The sequence below is a fragment of the Pongo abelii genome, chromosome 1, assembly GCF_028885655.2.
Source record: "Pongo abelii isolate AG06213 chromosome 1, NHGRI_mPonAbe1-v2.0_pri, whole genome shotgun sequence".
Taxonomy (NCBI): Eukaryota; Metazoa; Chordata; class Mammalia; order Primates; family Hominidae; genus Pongo; species Pongo abelii.
In genome coordinates this window covers 7,178,436-7,196,497 of record NC_071985.2, presented here as the reverse complement: position 1 = coordinate 7,196,497, position 18,062 = coordinate 7,178,436, and the positions used below count along the sequence as shown (strand labels likewise).

The 18,062-nt window shown below is 38.2% G+C and overlaps 1 protein-coding gene across 4 annotated transcripts in view; it reads left to right on the top strand.

The window, feature by feature from the left end:
- Window positions 1–17,009, top strand: part of EXO1 (exonuclease 1) — a 42,312-nt gene extending 25,303 nt beyond the window's left edge. For all 4 annotated transcript variants that reach the window (XM_024235800.3, XM_024235783.3, XM_024235788.3 and 1 more), the window contains 4 exons: window positions 5,978–6,572; window positions 9,142–9,243; window positions 12,573–12,766; window positions 16,727–17,009. In XM_024235800.3, the coding sequence (XP_024091568.2) occupies window positions 5,978–6,572; window positions 9,142–9,243; window positions 12,573–12,766; window positions 16,727–16,862 (1,027 nt within the window). In that variant the 3' untranslated portion in view covers window positions 16,863–17,009. The remainder of the gene's footprint in view (window positions 1–5,977; window positions 6,573–9,141; window positions 9,244–12,572; window positions 12,767–16,726) is intronic.
- Window positions 17,010–18,062: the final 1,053 nt, after the last annotated feature.

Genomic DNA, 18,062 nt, shown 5'->3' with positions numbered 1-18,062 from the left:
ATACGTGTGCATGTGTCTTTATAGTAGAATGATTTATAATCCTTTGGGTATATACCCAGTAATGGGATTGCTGGGTCAAATGGTATTTCTGGTTCTAGATCCTTGAGGAGTCGCCACACTGTCTTCCACAATGGTTGAATTAATTTACCCTCCCACCATCAGTGTAAAAACATTCCTATTTCTCCACATCCTCTCCAGTGTCTGTTGTTTCCTGACTTTTTAATGATTGCCATTCTAACTGACGTGAGATGGTATCTCATTGTGGGTTTTTTTTTTTTTTTATACTTTAAGTTCTAGGGTACATGTGTACAACGTGCAGGTTTGTTACGTATGTATACATGTGCCGTGTTGGTGTGCTGCACCCATTAACTCATCATTTAACTTTAGGTATATCTCCTAATGCTATCCCTCCTCCCTCCCCCCAGTTGTGGTTTTGATTTGCATTTCTGTAATGGCCAGTGATGATGAGCCTTGAATAAACATTGAGTCTAGAGGGAACAGGTGTAGAACCTGCCTTAATCTGATTATTGTTTTATCATGTATTGTCTTAGTTCTGACATAAACCCCTTTAAACTTCTAGTACTTTTGTAATCTCTCCGTACAGAATCAGAATAAAAGAGGATTGTAGCCCCTATTATTAATTTTGCTTTACAGAAATTCTGTTTTTTTGGGGAGTTCCCTTCCCCCTCTTTTTTTTTCTGCTTTTTTCTTTTCTTTGAGGGCTTCATACAATTTTGCAAAATATTTTCAGAAATATATTCTAATGTAGATGACTGTGGAGCTGTATTATTAATTGAGAATCTGATGCCATGCTAAGTGCTGTAGTTCAAAAATGAGAAAGACAGTTTTTGTTTTTCAGAAGCTTGTAGTCCAGTTGGCAAAATAAATACACAAACAAAAATCTTTCCATACAGTATGGTGAGTACAGAGATAAAGGCATGAATACGGTGTTTTGAGGGCGTTCAATGGGCATCTAATGCTGGGGCAATGGTTGGAAAGGGTAAGAGGGAAGGGATGAGTGTTGGGTGTCCCTGCCTAGGTTTAAATGACAGGTGAAGCAGGCAAAGACCAGTGCCAAGTACCTTCCCAATAGAGTCAGACAGCTTGAGGAAAGGTGTAAAGATGGGGAGCAGCATGGAGCACAGGACAACTCCTTGCTGTCCATCAGTGCTGTGATGACCTCTGCCAGAATTCAAGCTGGGGAAGGGTGGGTGGTGAGGGGGGCAGAAATAGGCAGGAGACCATTCACTGAAGGCTTGTATGCCAACGTGGGAACTTTTAGTCTTCTTTAGAGGCGATAGAAACATTGAGAGGGTCGCCGGGCATGGTGGCTCACGCCTATAATCCCAGCACTTTGGGAGGCCAAGTGGGTGGATCACCTGAGGTCAAGAGTTTGAGACTAGCCTGGATGAAATGGGGAAACCCCGTCCTTACTAAAAGTACAAAAACTAGCTGGACGTGGTGGCATGCACCTGTAGTCCCAGCTACTTGGGAGGCTGAGACACGAGAATTGCTTGAACCCAGGAGGAGGTTGCAGTGAGCCATCATGCCACTGCAGTCCAGCCAGGGTGAGACAGAGCAAGACTCCGTCTCCAGGAAAAAAAGAAAAGAAACTTTGAGAGGGTTTTAATCAGGGGAGGTGGTGTATGATTTGATCTCTGTTTTAGATCAACCATTCTGAGCGCCCCGTGAAGAGTGGGTTCAAGAGGGCCACAGATGGGGCACAAGGACCAGTTGGGCTGTTGCCATAGTCCCTGGGAGCAATCATGAGATTGTGAAGAGTCAGTTTAATTTGTGGATTAGGAATTTAGAAACTGGAGTCAGGCTCCCTGGATTTGAATCCTGTTGTGTTCATTATGAGATGTGTGACTTGACAAGTTAACTTCTGGGTACTTCAGTTTTCTCCTTTTAAAAATTGGGGCTAACAATTATAACAGCCTTAGGGCCAATGAGAGGATTAAATGAGTTACTATCAGTAATGCACCTAAAGCAGTGCCTTATAGATAGATGATAAACATACAGTAAGTAACTCCTATTATGTTGACTTTAGATGGTGGTGCCACAACACGAAAAAGGAAATGTAAGTGTCAGAAGTGATCTAGGCATGATAGAGTAACACTAAGAGAGAAAAGTTACCAGCTCCTGTGTTCCACTAGAAGACTTCGAATGAATAGTCTTTGTTTGTTTCTCAAGTTTTTAATTTTTTTATTTTTATTTTTACTTGAGATGGAATTCCACGCTTGTTGCCCAGGCTGGAGTACAGTGGTGCCATCTTGGCTCACTGCCACCTCCGCCTCCTGGGTTCAAGCGATTGATTCTCCTGCCTCAGCCTCCCGAGTAGCTGGGACTACAGGTACCCGCCACCACACCCAGCTAATGTTTATGTTTTTAGAAGAAACGGGGTTTCACCATTTTGGCCAGGCTGGTCTCGAACTCCTGACCTCAAGTGGTCCACACATCTTGGCCTCCCAAAGTGCTGGGATTACAGGCATGAGTCACCACACCCGGCCCTGTTTTTCAAGTTTAATAAATCAGGCAGTGTCAGCTTTGTCTAACCATGATGATGGGAGATGAGCATGAAGGAATGAATCACTGGTAGTTTCTTAGTCTCACCTCAGGTGATGTTTCAAACCCTTCTCCCATGGAGTCTTCTCAAGGAAACAGTTGCAATACAATATGATTAAATGATAGTTTTGATTCGTCTTTTTCTAGTCACCCTTGTTAAAGGTGCTTGTTAACAGTGGAATGATGAAAAATTGGCCACAAAACTGGAACACCGTGTTCTAGATAATATACACTGATGGGGCCGGCCGCGGTGGTTCACGCCTTTAATCCCAGCACTTTGGGAGGCCGAGGCGGGCGGATCATGAGGTCAGGAGATTGAGACCATCCTGGCTAACATGGTGAAACCCTGTCTCTACTAAAAGTACAAAAAATTAGCTGGATGTGGTGGCAGGCACTAGTAGTCCCAGCTATTTGGGAGGCTGAGGCAGGAGAATCGCTTGAACCTGGGAGGCGGAGGTTGCAGTGAGCCAAGATCAGGCCACTGCACTCCAGCCTGGGCGACAAAGCGAGACTTCATCTCAAAAAAAAAAAAAAAATACACTGATTAAAAATTCTGGAACATTGACTTCTCTTACTTGGAACAGTTTTTCTAGCTTGGTTTTGTTTTTCTGCTGGGGTGAGAGTAGAGTGTCCCTGTGCTGCTGCTTCATGTTGAGCTCTTCTTTGGAGACAACAAATGAGAATGTTTGTGTGTCTCTATGGGGTTTGCCTATTTAGTCATTGTAGAAGCTTAAGGAAATCTTCAAGTTTGAGACTGTACATCGCTGCTTTATGTAGTTTAGATGTTTCACTAGTAACTTGTTCAGAGGGTGCATTAAGAGATACCTAGAGAAATAATTTTTTTTCTCTATCAGCTTTCTGTGAGAAATAATTATCAGGAGTAAGTCAGTCTTTGATGTGTCATTTTATGGCTTACATTATACAGCAACATCTGATAATGACTAGACAGGGTTAGGCTCACGCCTATAATCTCAGCACTTTGGGAGGCCTAGGAGGGTGGATCACCTGAGGTCAGGAGTTTGAGACAAGCCTGGCCAACATAGTGAAACCCCATCTCTACTAACTATACAAAAATTAGCTGGGCGTAGTGGCAGGTGCCTGTAATCCCAGCTTCTCAGGGGGCTGAGGCAGGAGAATAGCTTGAACCCAGGAGGAGGAGGTTGCAGAGAGTTGAGATCGCACCCCTGCACTCCAGCCTGGGTGACAGAGCAAGACTCCATCTCAAAATAAATTTCTTTTTAAATTAACTGGATATTATTAAATTAGTTTTCAAAGTTAATTTTCAAGGTAATTTTACATGTTTTTCTATTTCTCACAACAATATTATGAGATACATAGGATTGATGCTATCTTCTCTATTTGAGGTTAAGAGATTGAGGCTCTGAGAGGTTAAGCATTCTCAAGAGTTGTAGTTAGCACTGGTGATAGGAAGATTCCTAGTCACAGTTGATATAATGGATTGGAAGCAGCATACAATCCAATAGGCCTGGATTTGAATTCTCACTCTGTCATCTTTTTAGTTGAGTCATCTTTCACACACTGTTCACCTCCCTGAGCCTATTTCTTTATAAAAAATGGATGATTATGTACATAAGGCTGTTGTGAAGGTAAATAGAAACTCTGTGTATCAAGCACCTGCCATAATGCCTAGTCATTAATATATGTGCAAGCATTCATTACCACTCCTCTCTTTTTAATAGAATGCAACTAAAAGGAGATACTAAACATGTAAAACGTTGTCACCAATTTGCCTGCATTTTGGAAGCCTGTTTTAAGTCTTAATTATTTTTATTATGTAGGTAGTTATCACAGAAACGTGCCAGTTTTATCTTTCGAGATCTGGAAATACAAGTCAATTAAGTAACAGTATGGGCCAGTTGGGAGGAAGTAGCCATGAACTGGGAAGGGTTCTGAGTTTTACTGTTTGTTGCTAGCCGAGTAATTTTATAACCCTGGGCATTGTCACTATCTCTTCTCTTACCTGTGAAATGATATGTAGGAGAATAGTTGGGCATCATAGGAATTGCTGTTGATTTAAAAATGAATTTGCCATCCTATCTAGGAGCTCATGTTTTCTGCTTACTGAAAAGCCTAGTAAGAGCTTTTCTTCCATGTACTGCTTCCTGCCCCCTCCCCATACAACTAATCTAGGGATTTGGTGAAAGGATAGAAAGGATTTTTACTCTCTAGCATTTAGTAAATATTCTGTTCATTATCTTGGATTTGAACTAATGCCTATTAAGGAGGTAAATTCTGTTTAAGTTTTATATTTATCTGATCATGTACACTAGGATTTTTTTTAAACCTAAAAACTCTCCTTGCCTCCTCAATAATAATACTGATCTTTCATTTTTATTGGAATTTTTTTTTAAAAGCTGCTATACTAAATAAGTAATACCTCTTTAGTAATATGGAATTTATGATTGATTTGAAAGAAAGTCTTAACCTGTATATTTAAAAGAGTATAGAAGTTTATAGGGTATATAACAAGCTGGTAGATTAGTGTACTACTACAAGTTCCTAGATGGTATAATGCTAGGAACAAAGCTAAGATGAAGGGTAAATAGCTAATTTCTTTAATTTTGCTTCCTACAAAATATGAGAGAATTGAGTAAAATAAAATATGAGTAAATTGTCCTTTTGGTTGCATATTTCCATATCTTTTCATATGTTTGACCGTCTTTTAGCCCCATCCTAGGTGCTGTGGAAGATACAAAGACATGGGAAGTACCTGCCCTCAAAGAGTTTATCTTCTATTTGAGAGTTTAAAAGTTTAGGGAAAGAACACCTATATGATGATTAGGTATAAATAAAGTACAGAAGTTCCAAATACATGTGTATATAGAAGACTGCTTTTAGAAGGTCCTCTCTAGGCCGGGTGCTGTGGCTCACGCCTGTAATCCCAGCACTTTGGGAGGCCAAGGCGGGCGGATCACCTGAGATCACGAGTTTGAGACCAGCCTGACCAACATGGAGAAACCCCGTCTCTGCTAAAAATACTAAATTAGCCAGCTTGGTGGCGCATGCCTGTAATCCCACCTACTCAGGAGGCTGAGGCAGGAGAATCGCTTGAACCTGGGAGGCGGAGGTTGCAGTGAGCCAAGATCCCGCCACTGTACTCCAGCCTGGTGACAGAGAGAGACTCCGTCTCAAAAAAAAAAAAAAAAAAGAAAGAAAGAAAGTCCTGTCTAAAAATTCATTGTACAAATAGAATTCTAAATGTGTGAATGTTGGCATAATCAAAATTTGAATTTTGACTAAAATTTAAGATTTTTTATGTCTTTATGAAATTATGTATTTATGAGACTTTTTTCAAAAAGAAACTGATTATTCCATTTTGAATCTTGACATCCCTTGAGAAAACTAAAATGCTTATACTTACTTATTGTTTCTATTGCTTTTTTTCTGTTAGGTTTTTTTGCAGTTCAGATTCTATTGACTGTGTATCAAACAAAGTGAGCAGCCAGCCTCTGGATGAAACTGCTGTCACAGATAAAGAGAACAATTTGCATGAATCAGAGTATGGAGACCAAGAAGGCAAGAGGCTGGTTGACACAGATGTAGCACATAATTCAAGTGATGACATTCCGAATAATCATATTCCAGGTGATCATATTCCAGACAAGGCAACAGTGTTTACAGATGAAGAGTCCTACTCTTTTAAGAGCAGCAAATTTACAAGGACCATTTCACCACCCACTTTGGGAACACTAAGAAGTTGTTTTAGTTGGTCTGGAGGTCTTGGAGATTTTTCAAGAACTCCGAGCCCGTCTCCAAGCACAGCATTGCAGCAATTCCGAAGAAAGAGCGATTCCCCCACCTCTTTGCCTGAGAATAATATGTCTGATGTGTCGCAGTTAAAGAGCGAGGAGTCCAGTGATGATGAGTCTCATTCCTTACGAGAAGGGGCATGTTCTTCACAGTCCCAGGAAAGTGGAGAATTCTCACTGCAGAGTTCAAATGCATCAAAGCTTTCTCTGTGCTCTAGTAAGGACTCTGATTCAGAGGTAAGTCAAATCCTGAAGGCTTTGTTTTCAAACTTATATGTAAGAAAAAATAGGTTGTTACTCAAATAATTGAGGAAATTTTTCCTACATGTAAATGACGAGCTCTATTAATTTTTTTATTCTAAATTCTAGTGTGCAGAAAGTTCACATTTTATTCATTTGAAGGACTTCTCTGTATCTTTCACATTTTAAACTCCAATACATTTAAATTAACTGTGTATATTTCCTGAATCACTGTATGTTCCATTGGTGAGTATCTCAAGGTGTGCCACAGTTAAAACCTAGGCAGAGTGATAATCTGTGAAATGAAAAATTATCATCAATTGACTGTTTAAGTCCTTAATATGCTCTTGAATTCAGATAACATTTAAGACCTTGTAAGGGGCCAGGTGCGATGGCTCATGCCTGTAATCCCAGCACTTTGGGAGGCCGAGGCAAGCGGATCACTTGAGGTCAGGAGTTTGAGACCAGCCTGGCCAGCATGATGAAACCCTGTCTCTCCTAAAAATACAAAAATCTTAGGCAGGCATGGTGGTGGGCACCTGTGATCTCAGCTATTCGGGAGGCTGAGGCAGGATAATCGTTTGAACCTGGGAGGCGGAGGTTGCAGTGAGCCGAGATTGAGCCAATGCACTCCAGCCTGGGGGAGAGAGCAAGACTGTCTCAAAAAAAAAAAAGAGACCTTATAAGGAAATAGCCCTGTTAATGCAATGGTATCCATCTTAAGTTTTAGTACTTCAGAAATATATTTTCATTTACTCTTCTTATTCCTTCTAAACTTCTCCTTATGACAAGACAAAACAGTAATAGAAGTGTGCATACTGGTCTAGAAGACTGTCTGTTTCTCTTACTATGAACCTCCATCTTTATCTCGTCTTTTTCATTTCTACTTCATACTGCATCTTCTCTTACTGCCACTTGGGTACTACGGCAGTGGCTATCTTGAACATCTTTCATAAAAACATCACTGTCAACTTGTGAGGATATTAAGTCTGCTGAGCTCCTTTGGGGTTATCTTTTTTATGTTTCCAGCATGCATCTTACTATTTCATTTAGTTTGGAAGCGTTTAGCCATGTTTTCCTGAGAAGCCTTATCAGTTCACACTGTAGGCTGGTAGAACTCCACATTTTGTCTTCTGGGCTAACCTTTTTTTATATACTAATGGTTACAGAAATGTGAATCCTCCTCCCCTAGCCACGCTCCCCTGAAAATAAACAAACTAAACAAAACTAGAAATAATTCATTAAGTCCTCTTTCTTGCTGCCAGATGTAGTAAACTCCTACTAGAATAGTTAATTCTCAAAGAATTTGATGCTGACAGTTGACATAAAAATGATATAATCTTTCTTTGATTGAGAAAATGTTTCAGAAAGCTGTGATGCCATTGGGGCATCATTTTGAATATCAGTTTTTATCCTATAGTTCAGAAGAAAATGCTTCAATATTCGAGCCTCCTGTTGGTAGTTCACTGTGAAAAGCAGCAACCATAGATTCTGTGTTGAGTTCATTGACCATATTTGAGGTTGAAGTCTTCTTAGGACCTTCCTTGTGATCTTCAGGAAATGATTTAGCCCAGAGTCACCAATACTGTTAGCTATGAGCAAAGAATGTTAGAGTTTCTGTAAGGTATAATACAAGTTAATGGAGTGCTTTTCACTATTGGGTTTTGTATTGCTCTTTTTTTGTTTTGTTTTTTGTTGTTTGAGTCTGCTCTGTTGCCTAGGCTGGATTGCAGTGGTACAATCTTGGCTCACTGCAACCTCCACCTCCCAGGTTCAAGCGATTCTCCCACCTCAGCCTCCCAAGTAGCTGGGACAACAGGCATGTGCCACCATGCCTGGCTAATTTTTGTGTTTTTAGTAGAGACGGGATTTCACCATGTTGGCCAGACTGGTCTCGAACTCCTGACCTCAAGTGATCTACCCACCCACTTTGGCCTCCCAAAGTGCTGGGATTACAGGCATGAGCTACCGCACCTGGTCTCATTGTCCTCTTTTATTTGACTTTCATGGGAATGCAGATTATAAGAGAACTCTCCATCTATAGAAAAGTCTTATCTGATAGAATTGGGGGCAGAGGGTAGGTCTGAAAGTCATTGCTAAAGGTGAAGTGCATTTGATACAATACTACTCCACTTGAAAGTGGATGCCTTTTTTTCTCTTTAAAGTTGAACATGTTACATGATTAAAAGAAGGGATGGAGCTGCACCAGTTCAACTTATTTTAGCTAGTAAGATGAAAACTGTTAACCACACGTGTGTAACGCAACGTTTTTACAGGAGACTCTTGTTTTATCTGACTCAGCATTTTGACATCCTCTTCTAACAGTTCAGAAAAGACTTTAATTTTAAATAGATATTTTATATAATTTACCTCTCCAGCTGAAACATCTTGTTAGCTTCTTCAATGAAATTGGCAAACATCATCCTTTCCATATTATTCATTTTCTTTTATTAATTCTATCCCATGTTCTTATTTATTTTCCATTTTGTTGAATATTGGTTTGTTGTCATAAAAATTCTACAGTAAAAATCTAATTTTATTTTATTTTTTGATCTGGGGACTCTAGGAATCTGATTGCAATATTAAGTTACTTGACAGTCAAAGTGACCAGACCTCCAAGCTACGTTTATCTCATTTCTCAAAAAAAGACACACCTCTAAGGAACAAGGTAAAACATTTATTTGATTTTTTTTTTAATTTCAGAAGCAGTGTATGCTTACAACTAGAAAATGAGAAATACAAGCAGAATTAAAAATCAAAATACCTGTAGTCTCATTTATATAAAAATGTCTGCTTTAAAACTTCGTGCTTGACTATAGGTGTTTAAGTTGTGAAACTTATTTTCTCTTGCAGTGTATATGAAAGATCATTTTCCATGTACTTTTAGTCATTAATGTAATGACTTTATAATATGCAATTGTATAGGTTTGGCCAATCCCCTTATTTTTGTCATTTACCCTAAATTTTTTTGCTCTAGCAAATAATACTGCAACCAAGATCTTGTGGATAAATATTTGAGGACATATTCTTGATTAGTTTGTAAGGATGAATTGCATGGAGTGGTATTACTGGTCCCAAGGCATGTATGATTTACATTGATACATACTGCCAAAAGGCCTTCTAGAAACTGTGTACCCATGATAAGCCAGGTTTGTTAAATCAAAATATATAAATATTTGTGTTACTATATAGTAAAGCATATTTTATATATTAAGCACAAATTAAAGCATATTTTATGTATTAAGTGTTCTTGTTCATCAGTATAAAAACACTATTTCCTAACTTAAAAGATGGATAAAGGTCATAAACAGGTCACAAAAGGAAAAGTACCAATGGTTGATTAATATATGTTTAACCTCATTTGTTTAACCATATGTTTAACCTCATTAGTAATCAAATAGTGCAAATTAAAATAATAAAATAGTTTCTTGCCTCTTCATATTTCAAAAAAATGTTTTTAATTATACTCATTTTTTATGAGAGTATAGTGAGATAATCACATGTTTTAAAAAGTAAGTATTGGTCTGCCATTTCTAGAAAAAAATTTGAAAGAGTTCAAATAATTTAAACCAGTAAGTGCATTCTAGAACTTTAGCCTAAGGAAACATTGAGAATTTAAATACAAGAATACTTAATACTGCATTGGTTATAATAGTGAAAAATTGGAAATAATCTAAATAACAATAAGGGAGTGAGTTATTAAATAATCATTGGTTTTAGCTCTTACTGGTAGAAATATAGGTGAATTTTTTCTGTTCTTTTTCTTGTGTTTTTCTACCATGAGCATATATTATGTTTCTAGTAGCATAAAAACTTTTTAAATTTTTAATAAATGGCCCTGCCTATCCATTTGAAAGAAGATGTAGTCTCACACAATATAAATGTAAATCCTACCGTAGTCAATATGGGTTGCTATAACAGAATACCAGAAACTGGATTTGCTTAAATGATACATATTTATTTCTCACAGTTCTAGAGGCTGGGAAGTCCAAGGTCTGAGTGAGAGCCCACTTCCGGGTTTGCAGGCAGATGCCTTCTCGCTGTGTCCTTACATGGTAGAGGGAGAGAATATCTCTTTTGTTCCTCTTCTTATAAGGGCACTAATCTCATTCGCGAGGGCTCCACTCTCGTGATCTAATCACCTCTCAAAAATCCCACCATCGCTTTAGGAGTTAAGGGGTTAGGACTTCAACATGAATGTGGAGGGGACACAACATTCAGTCCACAGCAAATTCCAATACATTAAAGATACAAATATAAAATATGTAAATATGAGATTATTTTTTAAATTTTTGAGCAAGAAGTCTTTTGCAATCATATCTACTAACTTGAAAAGACATTCATTATTAGTGAAAAGGAAAAATATGTTATTAACAATATGTATAGTGGTGTTTTTGTTTAAATACTTTAAAATATTCATGTACACATTTGCATGTTTGTGGCATCATATTAAGAAGTCTGGAAAGATACATGCAGAATTATTTACACTGATGGGTAGAACTGGAGATGTAGAAAGTATTTTTCCTAAAGGAGTTATGTCTAGATAGTAAACCATCATATTATTATTATTATTCTCAGAGATTTGCATTGTCAGGGATTTAACTACCACTTGTGTTTTGGTGACCCTCCAAGTGAGCTCTCCCTGATACCCATCTTTAATACCTAAAATCAAACTCTTGTCTTTTACCTCTATTTCTTCTTAGAACGTTTTTTGTTTTATCTATTAAATAAAATTATATTATCTGCCACTTAGTTTCAAAATCCTAAGGTTGTCCTTTTTCTTGATAACTGTCAGTTTGATCCTTCTACAGCAGTGAGAGAAAAACAACCAAACATCGATACCTCTCCAGATTCTAACGTTTATTTCTTTGTCTTCTTTTTTTCTCCCTCACTTTTTCCCCATCACAACACATATTTAAGGATTTCATCTTTACTGTGTGAACCTTTATTTTGTTTTAACTTTTTCATTCTTCCTACACACACTGCCAGATTCATATTGTAAACCTTTTTTAATATACCTCATTCTTACTATCCTAAGAAACAATAACAAAACTTCATTGTCTCCATTCTGTCCACAGGGTAAAAATCAACCCTTAGTAGAAACAGCCTAAATGTCAATAGAGGTTTGTTTAAGTAAGTTATGGCATATATATACAATGCAAGAACAGGCAACCTATTCAAAATAAAATTCTATTTCCTGTGAACTGAAAAAAGTCTCTAAGTTACATCATTAAGAGGAATCAAGATACATTAAGTGAGAAAAATGAAGTGCACAACAATGTGTACTATGCTGCCTGTGTGTGTGTGTGTGTGTGTGTGTGTGTGTGTGTGTGTGCACGCGCATAAGTCAGTGGATGCACAGGAAGCTGGGAGCAGCAATTGCCTCTGGAAAGGGAGGCAGTAAGAGAGATTCATTTTGCTCTCTGTTCCTTTACAAAAGAGAGAACTTTTAAATTTTATGCCAGGTTTACATATTACCTGTTAAAATAATTTATGATGACTTCTGTAATAGACGTTTAAAAATAGCACATTTTTACTATTGCTTATGGGTTATTTTGTTCTTATGTATAAAGAATAGTTTGGCCGTGCACAGTGGCTCATGCCTGTAATCCCAGCACTTTGGGAGGCTGAGGCGAGCGGATCACGAGGTCAGGAGATCGAGACCATCCTGGCTAAAACGGTGAAACGCCGTCTCTACTAAAAATATAAAAAATTAGCCAGGCGTGGAGGCGGGTGCCTGTAGTCCCAGCTACTCAGGAGGCTGAGGCAGGAGAATGGCGTCAACCCGGGAGGTGGAGGTTGCAGTGAGCCGAGATCGCACCACTGCACTCCAGACTAGGCAACAGAGCGAGAGTCCATCTCAAAAAGTAAATAAATAAATAAATAAAGAAAGAAAGAAAGAAAGAAAGAAAGAAAGAAAGAAAGAATAAAGAATAGCTTGAAATTAAAGTTAGTTGCTTTAACAGAATGGTCTTAAAATGGGTGTTTAATCTTCAGGTTCCTGGGCTATATAAGTCCAGTTCTGCAGACTCTCTTTCTACAACCAAGATCAAATCTCTAGGACCTGCCAGAGCCAGTGGGCTGAGCAAGAAGCCGGCAAGCATCCAGAAGAGAAAGCATCATAATGCCGAGAACAAGCCGGGGTTACAGATCAAACTCAATGAGCTCTGGAAAAACTTTGGATTTAAAAAGTGAGTTGCCTTGTTTCTTATTCTGAAACAAGATAAACTGTTATTTTGTGTAATTTCCGTCCCTTTCTCCCAACTCTTCCTAGTTTCGTATGAGTTTTTGTTTCTCTCACTATAAAATAATTATTTTTCTCTCTTCTCTTTAGCTAACTCTTTATACTTAATTTCAATTTCTATACCTTCTTTTCATAAAAAGATGGCAAACTAAAAACCAGTTTTCAGTCTGGTTTTGGAGTCTCTCTGATGTTAAGCAAATTGCTTTCCTAGGCCTTAAGTCTCTTGCCCTCCTTTTCTTATCTCTCATGATTGTAAAGAGAATAAAATTTTATGTGTTTTTTTTTTGTTTGTTTGTTTTGTTTTTTTCGAGAGAGTTTTGCTCTTGTTACCCAGGCTGGAATGCAATGGTGCGATCTCCACTCACCGCAACCTCTGCCACCTGGGTTCAAGCAATTCTTCTGCCTCAGCCTCCCTAGTAGCTGGGATTACAGGCATGCGCCACCACGCCTGGCTAATTTTGTATCTTTAATAGACACGAGGTTTCTCCATGTTGGTCAGGCTAGTCTCGAACTCCCAACCTCAGGTGATCCGCCCGCCACGGCCTCCCAAAGTGCTGGGATTACAGGCGTGAGCCACCATGCCCAGCCAAGAATAAAATTTTAAAGAAGGGGTAGAAGTACAATGCAATATCATACTTCTCTAATTTATCACATCTAAAATGGGGAGACTCATTGAGTTTATATGACGAATTTTCCAGATTTGCAGTGTATGTGGCCAGCACTGTTTTAAAAGAATTCATCTTGTATATAGTTAAATTTTTGTTAACCGTAATACTTCCTTCTGTTAGACCACAAAATTAGCCACAGAGTAGCATTACCTTATAGCTATTTTCTCGTTCTCAATAAAAGAAATGTGCTGTTTAATAAAAGGTTTTTTTTAATTATATGGAATGATAGGATTAAACGTTACCTAGTAGAAATATTGTCATAGATGAGGCGGTAAGAGTGGGAAACACTTTGTAAATAAGTGAGTGCTGGACAATCGTTTCTTATTTTACATTGTGTAAAGTCTAGGATTAAACCATATGACAGCAGTTTTCAAACTTTTTCTTTTCAGGAATGCTTTATACTCTTAAAAATTATTAAAGGCCCCAAAACACTTTGGTTTATGTAGGTTATATTTGTCAACACTTAACCATCATAGAAATTGAAATAGACATTTAAAAATATCTATTTTAAAATAACGATAAGCCTATTACATGAATGTAGATAGTACATTTAAAAAATAAATAGCTATATTTCCCAAATCCCCCCAAAAGGTGAGAAAAGTGGCATGGCTTTACATTTCGTTTTGCAAATCTTTACTATCTAGTTTGCAAATCTTCACTGTCTGGCTTAATAGAACTCAGCCAGATTCTTGTATCTGCTTCTACATTTGATCTGTTATGATTTGGTGTTTTGGTTGAGTATATGAAGGAAATAGACATATTTGTAGTTAGAAAATGTATATTTTGATAGCCTTTTTAGATAGTGGTAAATTTTCTTCTTTGCTGTTATGTCTAAATCCAACAACTTGTAGTTTCTTTAGGTCAGTTATAGTGTAGAATATGAAACCGTATCAACTGACTTTTTGTACTCTGTTATATTACAGTCCACTGGTGTACCTTTTTTCTGTTGCCTAGGCCGGAATGGCACAGTCATGGCTCACTGTACCCTCGACCTCCTGAGCTCGAGCAGTCCTCCTGCCTCAGCCTCTTGAGTAGCTGGGACTATAGGTGTGTGCCACCACCCCCAGTTAATTATTTAATTTTTTATTTCAGGTGTGAGCCACTTTGCCTGGCCTACACTGGTGCACTTTTAATGCATCTTTTACATGTAACATCATGAGTTGGTCTTTTGGAAAATATTGGTTAATTGAGATGTACTTCCAAATATTGATATATTTTATTATACAATATGAGAAAAAAGTCACAATCAACAAAGCCTTTAATATTGGAAAACTGTTGTGTGGCAGATACGTTTTCCAAAATTTTAATTTTCATTTGAAAGCTTAAATTTTATCATTAGCAACAAATACTCTTAGCTGTTTTTCTTTAAAGTAACAGGCTCTCTTTGTTCATTTTATTTGTTTGTTTATTTATTTATTTATTTATTTTGAGACAGAGTCTCTCTTTGTCACCCAGGCTGGAGTGCAGTGGCACAATCTCAGCTCACTGCAGCCTCCGCCTCCTGGGTTCAAGTGATTCGCCTGTCTCAGCCTCCTAAGTAGCTGGGATTACAGGCCCCTGCCACCATGCCCTACTAATTTTTATATTTTTTGTAGAGATCGGGTTTTGCTGTGTTGGCCAAGCTGGTTTTGAACTCCTGACCTCAAGTGATCCACCTGCTTCAGCCTCCCAAAGTGCTGGGATTACAGACATGAGCCACCATGCCTGGCCCCTTTTTGTTCCAAATTTTAGAGAAGTCCTGAATGACCTTAGTGTCACACATGCTTTTACTTGAGATAAACTATCATACTTCCATACACAAAGGAAGTGTTTTGTTTGTGCTTTCCATTTTGTCACAGAATATTAAAAAGTATACCAAAGAATTAGCTGAGCGTGGTGGCATGTGCCTGTAGTCCCAGCTTCTCAGGAGGCTGAAGTGGCAGAATTGCTTGAGCCCAGGAGGTGGAGGTTGCAGTGAACTGAGATTGCGTCACTGCACTCCAGCCAGAGTGCAACAGAACGAGAACTTGTCTCAAAAAAAATTAAAAAAAAATTTTTAAAGTATACCAAAGGGTTGAGATTTAATAAAATTGATGAATTGTACTGCTTCCATCAAGAACATTTTTGAGACTTTTTTTTAACTGCAAGTGCTCAGAGGTGAAGAATACAAATAGTCCTGGTATGACTGGTACGCTGCGATGCCGCTGTCTTGATTCACACTGAGTTGTCAGCAGTTTCACTCCGTTCTGCTTTAGCAACATCCATACAAGTGTCAGCACAGTGGAAAGGATGAACAAAGTCTGAATATTGTAAGAATAGTTTTGGTCTTGGAAACCATTGAAAGGATCTTGGGACTCTCCAGGGGTTGTGGAACATGCTTTGAAAACTGTTGCTAGAGAGAAATTAAGGGTGCAACAGTATTCTTAAATACCTTTGAGAAAAAAAGATGTACTGGTATTTAATTTTTGTTGACAAGGGATAGAATTACCTGTAATATCTTCATAACAGGATTAATTTTTATAGATAGCTTCCTTCCAGAAAAGAAAAAAGAAAAAACAACTGAGAGGGGAATAAAAGACAGGGCTTAGGCCGGGCACAGTGGCTCACGCCTGTAATCCCAGCACTTCGGGAGGCTGAGGCAGGCAGATCACTTGAGGTCAGGAGTTTGAGACCAGCCTGGCCAGCATGGTGAAACCCCATCTGTAGTAAAAATACAAAAATTAGCCAGGTGTGGTGGTGCACACCTGTAGTTCCAGCTACTCAGGCTGAGGCAAGATAATCGCTTGAACCCAGGAGGTGGAGGTTGCAGTGAGCCAAGATCGTGCCACTATACTCCAGCCTGGGCGACAGAGCAAGACTGTCTCAAAAAAGGAAAAAAAAAAAAAGATAGGATTTAACCAGGGCTTAACCATTTGTTCCTGCTTCACTTATATTAGTTCTTAACCAGACTTGAGAAGGGCACTAAGGAGAAAAGAATTAAAGTATTGGAATCATTCTGCCTTAGCTAGTATATCTAGTGGTGGCCCAGCACCTACACTGAATGGTGATTTTGAAAGCAAGAAGAGGCACTAAGAAGTGAGACTCAGAATGTATTGGGAGTGCTCACAGGAGAACCTGATTGTGTTACATAATGAATTGAAAGAGATCATACAGTAAGGGTCTTATCCTCTTCATATCCCTCTATTTTTTCCAGGTAGAATATTTCTTCTCTAATAATCAGTACCTTAAAAATACCAAATTTATTTTATTGTATTTTGCAGAGATTCCGAAAAGCTTCCTCCTTGTAAGAAACCCCTGTCCCCAGTCAGAGATAACATCCAACTAACTCCAGAAGCGGAAGAGGATATATTTAACAAACCTGAATGTGGCCGTGTTCAAAGAGCAATATTCCAGTAAATGCAGACTGCTGCGAAGCTTCTGCCTGCAAGAGGATCTGATCAATTTGAAGTTCCTGTTTGGGAATGAGGCACTTATCAACATGAAGAATTTTTTTCTCATTCTGTGCCATTTTAAAAATAGAATACATTTTGTATATTAACTTTATAATTGGGTTGTGTTTTTTTTGCTCAGCTTTTTATATTTTTATAAGAAGCTAAATAGAAGAATAATTGTATCTCTGACAGGTTTTTGGAGGTTTTAGTGTTAATTGGGAAAATCCCCTGGAGTTTATAAAAGTCTACTGTAAATATTTCTGTAATGTTGTCAAGTAGAAAGATAGTAAATGGAGAAACTACAATCCTAGAGGAAATCACTGTGTTTCTCCAGGCTTTAAAGTTTTCCACTTGCCTTTCCCGTCTGTCCTTCAGAGTTGAATTGAAAATAAAGTTGTTGAGATGGGAGGGGTAATTGGAAGGGTTAAAGATCATTACACAAATGAGACAGTGCTCTCTTATCCCTGAAGGGTTTTGTTGGATTATAGGTTGACACTGAAGGAAAATGTTCAGCCTCATATGAAAGGAAGTACTTCTTATATCATTAATATTTTTAAACGTCAAAATAGCCTCAGTTTTAATATGTATTTTTTGAAGTGTGGGCTGAAGCTTCCTTAACATATATTTAAAACTAGTCCCCTAAACACTACATAAGATACTAAAGATGCAAGGTCTGTGACACGTACGCTCTGCAAAGAAATGGGCAGATACCTGGAAAGAGAACCAGCTGCACAGGTGAGGATCTGAAGTGACAGGAATTAAAGGAATTATAAAAGTATTTATGATATAGAGGATAAAGGGAAGAGAGCCAGAGTATTTATGTTTTTGAGTGAGACTTGGTAGAGGACTCTAGGAAAATGAGATCAGAATGGAATAAAAGCTAGTTAGAATAAAATGGAATAAAAACTAAAACCCAAAAAGGCCCAATCTGGAAAAGACCTAATCCAAAGAACAAAAGCAGATTTGAATTCTCCATGCATGTTTCCTGTTATAAAACAAATTAGGAATGTGAGTCAAACGTTGTCTACAAATATTTATCCCCTCACTCACTAAAAATACTACTTAAACGACAGAAAAGGAATAAGACAAATTCACAAGCGTTAACAGAATGGAAGAAGAGACATCAGGCAAGGAAACTGATGGATGAGTGGTAAGTGATTTCACA